Source organism: Pristis pectinata, chromosome 4, assembly GCF_009764475.1.
Source record: "Pristis pectinata isolate sPriPec2 chromosome 4, sPriPec2.1.pri, whole genome shotgun sequence".
Lineage (NCBI taxonomy): Eukaryota > Metazoa > Chordata > Chondrichthyes > Rhinopristiformes > Pristidae > Pristis > Pristis pectinata.
This window is the reverse complement of record NC_067408.1, coordinates 1,354,143-1,366,809: the sequence shown is the minus strand read 5'-3', so window position 1 is coordinate 1,366,809 and position 12,667 is coordinate 1,354,143. Positions and strand designations below refer to the sequence as shown.

At 49.5% G+C, this 12,667-nt stretch overlaps 1 protein-coding gene across 3 annotated transcripts in view; it reads right to left on the bottom strand.

The window, feature by feature from the left end:
- LOC127569114 (macrophage colony-stimulating factor 1 receptor-like) overlaps window positions 1-12,667 on the bottom strand; it is a 74,028-nt gene that overhangs the window by 39,424 nt on the left and 21,937 nt on the right. The window contains exon 1 of one of the 3 annotated variants that reach the window (XM_052013473.1): window positions 9,235-9,366. The exons of the other annotated variants lie outside the window; for them this stretch is intronic. Within the exon in view, the coding sequence (XP_051869433.1) occupies window positions 9,235-9,292 (58 nt within the window). The 5' untranslated portion in view covers window positions 9,293-9,366. Of the gene's footprint in view, window positions 1-9,234; window positions 9,367-12,667 lie in introns of those variants that run through there. 3 annotated transcript variants of the gene reach the window in all.

Sequence of the window (12,667 nt, the reverse complement as noted above, 5' to 3'; positions counted from 1 at the left end):
TGCAGGGACCCAAACTGTCGGTCCAGATGAAGCAGTGATTCTTCTTCCAACCTAGTGAAATGCACTTGGTGCTCACGGTGTGGTCTCCTCTCTGTTCCAGAAACCAAACTCTGGGTGATCACTGTTCGGAGCACCTGTGTACAACCCTGACCTTCCTGTTGCTTGTCACTTTAATTCCCCATCCCACTCTCACTCTGACACTCTCACCAGCCCAACACAAGCTTGAGGAACAACATCTCATCGTCCAACTAGGCACATTGCTGCCTTCCCAAAGCAACGTCAAATTCTCCAACCTCAGGTGACTCGCCCTTCCTTGGTGTCCACATCAGACTGGACACTTCTGTCTGCATCATGATGGCTCAGTTCTTCTCCCTCTATTACAACGGTCTGCCCACAGAATATGTCCCACACACCTGCTGGTACCAGCACATTACACTGACAGAGAAACTTCAGCTGACCAGAACAATGACTCCACCTGCTTCATTGTCATCTGGTCTCCCCTTATCACAGACACTCCCTTTGTTCTACCCACCCCCCCCTCACCTGCTCTCCTACTGAAAACTAACATGTTTTCTCTATTTCCCGGTTCTGATGAAGGATCCTGGACCTGAAACGCTAACTGCTTCTCTCTCCGTAGATGCTGCTCGACCTGCTGAGTGTTCCCAGCATTTTCCGTTTCATTTAAGGCCAACATCATGGTTACCTGCAGAACCTCAATATGATTGTTCAATGAACACAAGGACACCCAGCTCCCCCAGAACACAGCACCTTTCACACTCTCACCATTTCAGAAATATCTTGTCTTTGCTTTTTTTTAGCATTCACATCTTTCCACATTATATTCCATCTGCCAGGTCCTTGTCTACTTACATAGCCTGTCCACAACCCCCTAAATCCTCTCTACATCCTCCTCACTGCCCACACTGCCACCCAGCTTTGTATCATCAGCAAACTTGGACATATGATACTTGGTCCTCCCATCTAATCATTGATACAGACTGTGAACAGGTGGGTCCACCACCGATCCCTGCGGTACCTACGGGTCACAGACTGGGGCCCGATCCCTGTGGTACCCACTGGTCACAGACTGGGGCCCGATCCCTGCGGTACCCACTGGTCACAGACTGGGGCCCCAGTACCGATACCTGCGGTACCCACTGGTCACAGACTGGGGCCCCAGTACCGATCCCTGTGGTACCCACTGGTCACAGACTGGGGCCCGATCCCTGTGGTACCCACTGGTCACAGACTGGGGCCCCAGTACCGATCCCTGTGGTACCCACTGGTCATAGACTGGGGTCCCACCACTGATCCATGTGGCACCAATTGGTCACAGCCCCCCAGCCTGAAAAGGTCCTATTTATTCCTACAGTTTCTTCATCTGTGAACCAAGTCCCAAACCACACCAATATATTATCCCAAATCCCATTTGCTCTCATTTTGTTTCTTATCACAGGCTTTCTGAAAGTCTCAATCCATTTCTTTCTTTCTTTCTTTTTCAATCTTTTTATGTTTTCAAATTAATACAGATTAATATATCAATGTTTATACATGTAATACAAAGAGATCAGGAGAACCTGAATCCATTTCTTTACCTTAATCTATTCTAAACCCTCCAAAAGCTGATCCATCAAACTGGATTTCCCTTTCGTAAATCCAGGTTGATCCTGCCCCACCTCATCCCCTGGACAACTTCCTTCATCGTCAAGTCCAGCGTCTCTCCTGCCACCGAGGTCCAGCCAACCAGTCCGGACCTCATCTTTCTCTCTCCTTAATCAGTGGGGTTACATTTGGAACCTTCAGTCTGTGGGACTCCTTCTAGAATCTACAGACTGTATAAGAGGTGGTTTTCCACCTCAGTGTGGTGAGGAACCAACAGAAGAACGGGTTATTTTACACCACTTACTGATAAGAAAGAGTTAATTGATGAACGGGCAGTCAAGGGTCCTTCAAGGAGATTGACGGTGACATAGACCATAGAACTGTTCAGCACAGTACAGGCTCTTCGGCCCACCATGTTGTGCTGACCTACATAAACCTACTCCACGATCAATCTAACCCTTCCACACAGCCCATACCCTTCATTTTTCTTACATCTATGTGCCTCTCTAAGAGTCTTTTAAATGTCCCTGTTGTATCAGCCTCTATACCACCACCCCCGGCAGTGTGTTCCAGGCACCTACTACTCTCTGTGTAAAGAACCTACCTCTGACATCTCCCCTAAACTTTCCTCCACTTACCTTAAACAGATGTCCTCTGGTATTAGCCATTGCCACCCTGGGGAAAAGGTGCTGGCTGCCCACTCTATCTATGCTCCTCATAATCTTATACATGTCTATCAAGTCACCTCTCATCTTGCATCACTCCAAAGAGAAAAGCCCTAGCTCGCTCAACCTTTCCTCATAAGAGATGTTCTCTAATCCAGGCAACATCCTGGTAAATCTCCTCTGCACCCTCTCTAAAGCTTCCACATCCTTCCTATAATGAGGCAACCAGAACAGACACAATACTCCAAGTGTGGTCTAACCAGAGTTCTATAGAGCTGCAACATCACCTCGTGGCTCTTGAACTCAATACCCTGACTAATGAAGGCCAACACACCATACGCCTTCTTAACAACCCTACCGACCTGCATGGCAACCTTGAGGGATCTATGGATGTGGACCCCAAGATCCCTCTGTTCCTCCACACTGTTAAGAATCCTGCCATTAACCTTGTATTCTGCCTTCAAATTTGATCTTCCAAAGTGTATCACTTCACACTTTTCCGGATTGAACTCCATCTGCCACTTCTCAGCCCAGCTCTGCATCCTATCAATGTCCTGTTGTAATCTACATCAACCTTCTACACTATCCACAACACCACCAACCTTCGTGTCATCAGCAGACTTACTAACCCACCCTTCCACATCCTCATCCAAGTCAATTATAAAAATCAAAGAGCAGGGGTCCCAGAACAGATCCCTGCAGAACACCACTGGTCACTGACCTCCAGGCAGAATATGCTCCATCTACCACCACCCTCTGTCTTCTAGGGACAAGTGACCTGGTTTCAATTCCCACCACTGTCTATAAGGAGTTTGTACATTCTCCCCGTGTGTCTGCGTGGGTTTCCTCCGGGTGCTCCGGTTTCCTCCCACATTCCAAAGACGTACGGGTTAGGAAGTTGTGGGCATGCTATGTTGGCGCCGGAAGCGTGGCGACACTTGCGGGCTGCCCCCCAGCACATTCTCAGTAACGCAAAAAAATGCATTTCACTGTGTTTCGATGTACATGTGACTAATAAAGATACCTTATGATGGAATTTTGTATAAACATTGAAAATGAATGTGTTCAGTCAGAAACCAGACTCTTCGATAGAATGAAGCAGCCTGCAAAAGGGATGAGTTTTCTACAGTCGATCAGGAAACTCCATCGAAAAGTGTGACAGTAAGAAAACGATGGATAATGTTTAAAAAATTAATACATAGTTAACTGTGGTCTGATGTCTCCCTGAAACACAGCTGCTGTCAGGGTACGTATCCCAGGGTCACGAAGTGGAGGACTCCCAAAGTCCAGCAATGTTCACTCCTCAACAAACATCCCCAGACTGTGTAGTTCTGGGTCTTTATCTTGTTTGTGGGAACTTGCTATCCAACTTCTGTTGGACAATGTGGCCCTCCCTCAGTACTGCCCCTTTTTTTTTAATAATAAACGTTTATTCAGTAAAAGCACTACAAAAGACAACCAGTGTCAATACACCACATCTAATACAGAAAAGAAGAAACTACGCAACGACATACTACGGTAGAGAATGCAAACTAATACTACCGAAACACACACGCGACTCTACACCGTCAACGCGACACTTCAAATAAGAATCACGTCCGTACCGTCCACGACACACGCGATCCCCTGAGGGGCCCACCGAGCGCGGAACTCGGCTAGGGTGCCCGCGGAAACCGCGTGCTCCCTCCCTAGACGCACCCGCGCGCGCACTTAAGTGCGGAAGACGGGCAGGCAGGCCGACCTGCCGGGACCCTCGGCCGCCCGCCAACGCGTCCCGTGGATGGCCAGCTTGGCCAGGCCCAGCAGGAGACCCACCAGGAGATCCGCCGCGCGCCCCTCCCCGCGCCGCACCGGGTGCCCGTAGACCAACAGCGTCGGGCTGAGGTGCAACCAGAACTTCAGCAGCAGCCCCCGCAGATACTCGAAGAGAGGCTGCAACCTCTCGCACTCTGCGTACGCGTGGTACACCGTCTCCTCCCGGCTGCAGAAGTGACAGGCGGCCGGGGTGTTGGTGAACCGGCTCAAGAATCGGTTGCACGGCACGGCCCGGTGCAACACCCTCCACCCCAGGTCCCCGATGTACAGCGGGAGGACTCCCGCGTAGAGAGAACCCCACCGGGGTCAGTACTGCCCCTCCCACAGTGTGACCCTCCCTCAGTACTGCCCTCCCACTGTGTGACCCTCCCTCAGTACTGCCCTCCCACTGTGTGAGCCCCCCTCAGTACCACCCCTTTCTTTTAATATAATAAACATTTATTCACTAAAAGCACTACAAAAGACAACCAGTGTCAATACACCACATCTGATACAGAAAAGAAGAAACTACGCAATGACATACTACGGTAGAGAATGCAAACTAATACTAACGAAACACACGCGACACTACACCCGTCAACGCGACACGCGACACTTCAAATAAGAATCGTCTTCGTACCATCCACGACACATGCGATCCCCTGAGGGGCCCACCGAGCGTGGAACTCAGCTAGGGTGCCCGCGGAAACCGCGTGCTCCCTCAGTACCACCCCCCCCCCACACAGTGTGACCCTCCCTCAATACTGCCTGTCCCACTGTATGACACTTCCTCATCTGTACAACATAATCAAAAACCCCTCCCAGCACGTACCACCAGGCTCAAGGACAGCTTCTACCCCGCTGTTATAAGACTATTGAACAGTTCCCTAGTACGATGAGATGGACTCTTGACCTCACAATCTACCTCGTTATGACCTTGTACCTTATTGTCTGCCTGCACTGCACTTCCTCTGTAGCTGTGACACTTTATTCTGCATTGTTATTGTTTTACCCTGTACTACCTCAATGCACTGTGTAATGAATTGATCTGTATGAATGGTATGCAAGACAAGTATTTCACTGAACCTCGGTACATTGACAATAATGAATCAATTTACCTGTGCACGCACACACTAATGCATGTTTACATACATACATGCAGACCAGGGTCCAGAGCCTCTGTGTATCAGAGGGCAGTGTGGTTGATCTGGGCACTGTGATGAGTCAAAGTCCAAGTGAGTGTCTGAAAATGCACCAGTCTTCACAGGGAAACCAGTGAGGAGATAAATGTCACCAAAATAAGTTGTAGTTTCAATTCCCATTGCTCAATCCTACTTCTGCTTCACCTCCCAGATTACGTAACCGATCCTGACCACATCCCAAGCTGTAGCATTGCCACATCTGTGCCCGTCTGCTCTCGATCGGGCTGCTGAGGTATTTAAAGATGAGTGTGTCTCTCTGAGGTAATGTGCACATCTGCTGGGAGGTTTCTGCAACTTGAGGATAATCTGAAGTGGTTTTGTCCCAGAATAATGAGTAATTGAGGGAAGGGGTAGGTTTGGCCAGGACTGGGAGAAGGGCAGTGAGACAACCAGGGCAGTGTCTCTGGGTGTTCTGTAGTGCACCTCACTCTCCCGTCTTCTTGGTTTGAGGTTTAATTCAACACAAGATTATTCTCATTTCCCAATCACGAACTTTGGTCCTTGGCTGGTATCCACCTAAACTGACCCCAGAGCCAGATTGAGAAGAATTGCCTCTCTGTAACATCTCCCACACCCCAAATGTCCCAAAGCAGGAACGGAGACTTGAATTGAAGTCACAGTCACAGGAACGTCCGAATCCCAACCAGAGAGATTTAACCCCTTCACTCTGGTCCCAGCCTGCTAAACCATCCCTGCACCTTCTCTGGTGCTGCTTCGTCCTGGAGACCACAACCGTTTGGTGCATCTTCAACACTTGTAATTTAAAAAGCAAAAATCAAATAAACTTCAGATGCTGGAAATCTAAATTAAAATCAGAAAATGCTGGAAACACTCAGCAGGTCAGGCAGCGTCTGCAGGGAGAGAAACAGAGCGGAAATATTCACTTTCTTCCCACAGAGGTGGTCTGACCTGCTGAGTGTTTCCAGCATTTTCTGTTTTTGCTTTTAATTCAAACCCTCTTGAAGTGATCCCAGAGCTTGGTTTGCTGCTCTTTGCCTTGTTATTGGTAATTGGTTTATTATTGTCACACGTACCGAGGTACAGTGAAAACTTTTGTCTGCGTGCCATCCAGACAGATCATTCCGTACATAAGTACATCAAGGTAGTAAAAAGAAAACTAAATGCAGAACGTAGTGTCACAGTTACAGAGAAAGCGCAATGCAGGCAGACAATAACGTGCAAGGGCCACTACGAGGTAGACTGGGAGGTCAAGAGTTCATCTTTATAGAACATAGAACAGTACAGCACAATACAGGCCCTTCAGCCCACTACGTTGTGCTGACCTTCAAACCTCGCCTAAGACTATCTAACCCCTTCCTCCCACATATCCCTCTATCTTAAATTCCTCCATATGCTTATCTAACAATCTCTTGACCAACGTATCAGCCTCCACCACCACCCCAGGCAGCGCATTCCATGCACCAACCACTCTCTGGGTGAAAAACCTCCCTCTGACATCTCCCTTGAACTCCCCACCCATTACTTTAAAGCCATGTCCTCTTGTTTTGAGCATTGGTGCCCTGGGAAAGAGGCGCTGGCTGTCCACTCTATCTATTCCTCTCAATATCTTGAATACCTCTATCATGTCTAGCTCCTTTAGTCTCTCCTCATAATCCATACTCTCTAATCCAGGCAGCATCCTGGTAAATCTCCTCTGCACCCTTTCCAACGCCTCCACATCCTTCCTATAAAGAGGCGACCAGAACTGGACACAGTACTCTAAGTGTGGCCTAACCAGAGTTTTGTAAAGCTGTATCATCACTTCGCAGCTCTTTTACTCGATCCCCCGACTTATGAAAGCTAACATCCCATAAGCAACACCACAATACACTATCCACAACAACTCTTGTACAAGAGATCCATTCAAGAGCCTAATAACAGAGGGATAGAAGCTGTCCTTGAGCCTGGGGCTACGTGTTCTCAAGCTTTTGTATCTTCTGCCCGATGGGAGGGGGGAGAAGAGAGAATGTTTGGGGTGGGAGGGGTCCTTGATTATGGCATCTGCTTTCCAAAGGCAGCGGGGTGTAGACGGAGTCATGGAGGGGAGGCTGGTTGGCGTGGTGGACGGGGCTGTGTCCACAACTCTCTGCAAACACCTCTGTCATTATTTTCCGTTGTCTGGTCCTGGGAAGAAGTCTCTGGCTGTCCACTCGATCTGTGCCTCTTATCATCTTGTTCACCTCTATCGTCACCTCTCATCCTCCTCCTCTCCAAAGAGAAAAGCCCCAGCTCACTCAACCTACCCTCAGAAGACATGCTCTCCAATCCAGGCAGCATCCTGGTAAATCTCTTCTGCACCCTCTCTAAAGCTTCCACATCCTTCCTATAATGAGGCGACCAGAACTGAACACAATACTCCAAGTGTGGTCTAACCAGAATTCTGCAGAGCTGCAACATCACCTCGCGGCTCTTGAACTCAACCCCCGAATAATGAAGTCAACACACCATACGCCTTCTTAACAACCTTATCAACCTGCGCTGCAACCTTGAGGGATCTGTGGTGGTGGACCCCAAGATCCCTCTGTTCCTCCAAACTGCTAAGAGTCCTGCCATTAACCTTGTATTCTGCCTTCAAATTCGATCTCCCAAAGTGTATCACTTCACACTTTTCTGGGTTGAACTCCATCTGCCACTACTCAGCCCAGCTCTGCATCCTATAAAAATGTCCCGTTGTAACCCTCGACAACCTTCTACACTATCCACACACCACCAACCTTCGGGTCATCTGCAAACTTACTAACCCACCCCCCCCCCACACATCCTCATCCAGGTCACTTATAAAAATCACACAATATGTAGACAGGCTGAGTGGATGAGAGGCCATTCTGGATCTGGTCAGATGTCAGATCTCTCAGTGGGTGAGCATTTCGGAGACAGTGACCACAACTCCCTGACCTTTACCCTTGCCTTGGAGAGGGATAGGAGCAGACGATATGGGAAAGTATTTAACTGGGGGAAGGGGAATTATGATGCTATTAGGCAGGAACTTGGGAGTGTAAATTGGGATCAGATATACTCAGGGAAATGCACAATGGAAATGCACAATCAAGGATCAGACAGGGCTCTGGAGAGTTACAAGGTAGCCAGGAGGGAGCTTAAGAATGGACTTAGGAGAGCTAGAAGGGGGCATGAGAAGGCCTTGGCAAGTAGGATTAAGGAAAACCCCAAGGCGTTCTACATGTATGTGAAGAATAGGAGGATGACTAGAGTGAGGGTAGGACCGATCAGGGATAAAAGAAGAAACATGTGCCTGGAGTCGGAGGAGGCTCCTACTTATCAATGAAATTTATTGATGACTGTGCCAATGAAACGGCAGGTATCAGACTCTGTGCCTCAGGAACAGCACTTTTGCCTCCTAGACACGGGGTTCGTCCCGCTGCAGTAACGTGACATCAGGGTTAGGGTTAGAAAAGAGCAGGGAAGTTAATCCTGGTTCCTTGAACCAATATTTGTCCTTTTTCATTCCCAAAGGAGATGACCACGATATTATCTGTTTACTGGCGGAATGGATTCATTCTGCAATATTTCAGAGGCCAGACTCCTCAGACAGCACCTTCCAAACCCACCACCTCTACCAGCTAGAAGGACAAGGGCAGCTAAAGCACCGGGGAACATCACCACCTGGGAGTTGTCCTCCGAGACTCACACCATCCGGTCTGGGAAATATATCGCCGTTCCTTCACTGTCACTGGGTCAAAGTCCTGGAACTCCCTCCCTAACAGCACCGTGGACCCACACCTCAAGGACTGCAGCGGGTCAAGAAGGCAGCTCACTACCACCTTCTCAGGGGCAACTAGGGATGGGCAATTAAACGCCGGCTCAGCCCGTGAAGCCACATCGCTTGGATGAATAAAAAAGGAAAAGACTGTGTGCAGCACAGAGACCTCGGAGGGTTGGACGAGATTTCAGAGGCAGAAACACGTATTCAACCGTGGGCTCGGAGGGAAACCCTCTGCTGGTTGGAATCATACCCAGCACAAAGGAAGATGGTTGTGGTTGTTGGAGGTCAACTACCTCGTCACAGGACATCTCTGCAGGAGCTCCTCGGTCATGTCCTGGGCCCAGCCATCTCCAGCAGCTTCACCAGTGACCTTCCTTCTACTGTAAGGTCAGAAGTGGGGATGTTCGACAGTTTTCACTGCACCTTGGTATATGTGACAGTAATAGCAATAGTAAAACAATGTTCACTGATGGCTGTACAATGCTCAGCACATTCACGATTCCTCAGATAATGAAGCAGTCCACATCCAAATGCAGCAAGACCTGGACAATATCCGGGTCTGGGCTGATAGGTGGCATAGAAACGTAGAAAACCTACAGCACATACAGGCCCTTCGGCCCACAAAGCTGTGACAAACATGTCCCTACCTTAGAAATTACTAGGCTTACCCATAGCCCTCTATTTTACTCAGCTCCATGTACCTATCTAACAGTCTCTTAAAAGACCCTATCGTATCCGCCTCCACCACCGTTGCCGGCAGCCCATTCCACACACTCACCACTCTCTGAGTAAAAAACTTACCCCTGACATCTCCTCTGTACCTACTCCCCAGCACCTTAAACCTGTGTCCTCTTGTGGCCACCATTTCAACCCTGGGGAAAAGCCTCTGACTATCCACACAATCAATACCTCTCATCATCTTATACACCTCTATCAGGTCCCCCCTCATCCTCCATCTCTCCAAGGAGAAAAGGCCGAGTTCCCTCAACCTGTTTTCATAAGGCATGCTCCGCAATCCAGGCAGCATCCTTGTAGATTTCCTCTGCACCCTCTCTATGGTTTCCACATCCTTCCTGTAGTGAGGCGACCAGAACTGAGCACAATACTCCAAGTGGGGTGTGACCAGGGTCCTATATAGCTGCAACAATACCTCTCGGCTCCTAAATTCAACTCCCTGATTGATGAAGGACAATACACCATATGCCTTCTTCACCACAGAGTCAACCTGTGACAAGTAACATTCACACTGCACCAGTGTCGGGCAGTGTCGATATCCAACAGGGAGAAAATCCCGCCACCACCTGACATCCAACGGCATTCCCATCACTGAATCCCCACTGTCAGAGTCCTGGAGTTCCTATTGACCAGAAACTGACCTGGAGCAGCCATGTACACAGTGTGGCCACAGGAGCAGCTCAGAAGCTGGGAATTCTGTGGTGAGTGACTCATCTCCTAACTCCCCACAGCCCGTCCACTGTCTGCAAGGCTCAGGCCAGGAGTGAGGTGGAACACTCTCCGCTCGCCGGAGTGAGTGTAGCTTCAACAACACTCAAGAAGCTCGACACCATCCAGGACACAGCAGCCCACTCAGTCGGCACCTCATCCACACCCACTGACACACTCCACCACCGACACACAGCAGCAGCAGTGTGGACCATCTACAGGACGCACTGCAGCAACTCACCGAGACTCCTCAGGCAGCACCTTCCACACCCACCACCTCTCCCAGCTGGAAGGACAAGGGCAGCAGAAACACGGGGACCACCACCCCCTGGGAGTCACCCTCCGAGACACACCCCATCCTGACTGGGAAATATCTCGCCGTTCCCTCACCGTCGCTGGGTCAAAGCCCTGGAACTCCCTCCCTGACAGCACTGTGGGTGCACCCACACCTCAGGGACTGCAGCGGGTCAAGAAGGCAGCTCCCCACCACCTTCTCAGGGCAACTAGTGATGGGCGATTAAACGCTGGCTCAGCCCGTGAAGCCACACCCCTTGGATAACTACAGAAAGAAAAGAACACGGTGCAGCAGAGAGACCTCAGGGGTTTGCAGGTCTCAGAGGCAGAGACACCTATTTACCTGTGGACCTGCTACCGGGCTCAGCGGCACCCCCTCTGCCAGACGTACTGCTAAAGATGCTCACCACCTTCACGGGGCAAGGAGGAGGGGGAGTAAACGCTTTGCTGGTGATGTTCACTTCAGATGTGTGGGTGAACCTCTCCTACTTTAACTGGGATATTCCACATCTGAAACAGTGAGCTCTCACATTCACAGCTTGCCGGAAATGTCTGACAGTGTCTGGTCAGCAAGATACACAAGGTGTTAGTGTGGACCCAAGAGGCTCTTTCACACGGAAGAAAAGGGCTGGTCATTGACTTCAGGAAAGGGGGCAGTGTACATGCTCCTGTCTACATCAATGGTGCTGAGGTCGAGAGGGTTGACAGCTTCAAGTTCCTAGGAGCGACCATCACCATCAGCCTGTCGTGGTCAATCACATAGATGCCACAGCCAAGAAAGCTCACCAGCGCCTCTACTTCCTCAGGAGGCTAAAGAAATTCGGTATGTCCCCGTTGACACTCACCAACTTTTATTGATGCAACTTTTATCTTGGTACGGCAACTGCTCTGCCCAAGACCACAAGAAACTGCAGAGAGTTGTGGACACAGCCCAGCACATCATGGAAACCAGCCTCCCCTTCTTGGACTCTGTCTTTACCTCTCGCTGCCTTGGCGAAGCAGCCAGCATAATCAAAGACCCCACCCACCCAGGACATTCTCTCTTCTCCCCTCTTCCATCAGGTAGAAGATACAGGAGCCTGAGGGCACGTACCACCAGACTTAAGGACAGCTTCTACCCCACTATGATAAGACTATTGAACGGTTCCCTTATACGATGAGATGGGCCTCACGATCTACCTTGTTGTGACCTTGCACCTTATTGCACTGCACTTTCTCTGTAGCTGTGACACTTTACTCTGTACTGTTATTGTTTTTACCTGTACTACATCAATGCACTCTGTACTAACTCAATGTAACTGCACTGTGTAATGAATTGACCTATACGATCGGTGTGCAAGACAAGTTTTTCACTGTACCTCGGTACAAGTGACAATAATAAACCAATACCAATACCAAGAAAGTGATTAAGTGAGCCGCCTCCCTGAACTGCTTCTGTCTGTGTGGGGAAGGTGCTTGTACGGTGCTGTCGGAGGGAGTTCTGGGACCCAGACCCAGTGACAATGAAGGAACGGTGATCTGTTCCCAAGTTATGACGGTGTGGGCAAGAACCAGTGTGCTGGAGGAACTCAGCGGGTCGAGCAGCGTCTGTGGGGGGAAAGGAACTGTCAACGTTTCAGGTTGAGACCCTGCATCAGGATGACGGTGTGGGACTTGGGACGGAATCTGACGGTGGTCTCTGGTTCAGAAGAAGCCGTTGAAGAACTTTCAGTAGGTTGCTGGATCACACACTCCAGCCAGTCTTACATTTATTTTAAGATGTCCCAAAGCATTTCACAGCTCAACTGAGTGACTTATTTGAAGCACAGTTTGTTTTGTGATGTGGAAATCACAGCATTCAATCAGGGCACAAAGAGCAGTGGGATCAGGACCAGGTTTATCACTGACACATGTTGTGAGATTTGTTGCTTTTCAGCGGTAGTAGAGTGCTAGAGCAGAGCAGTGGG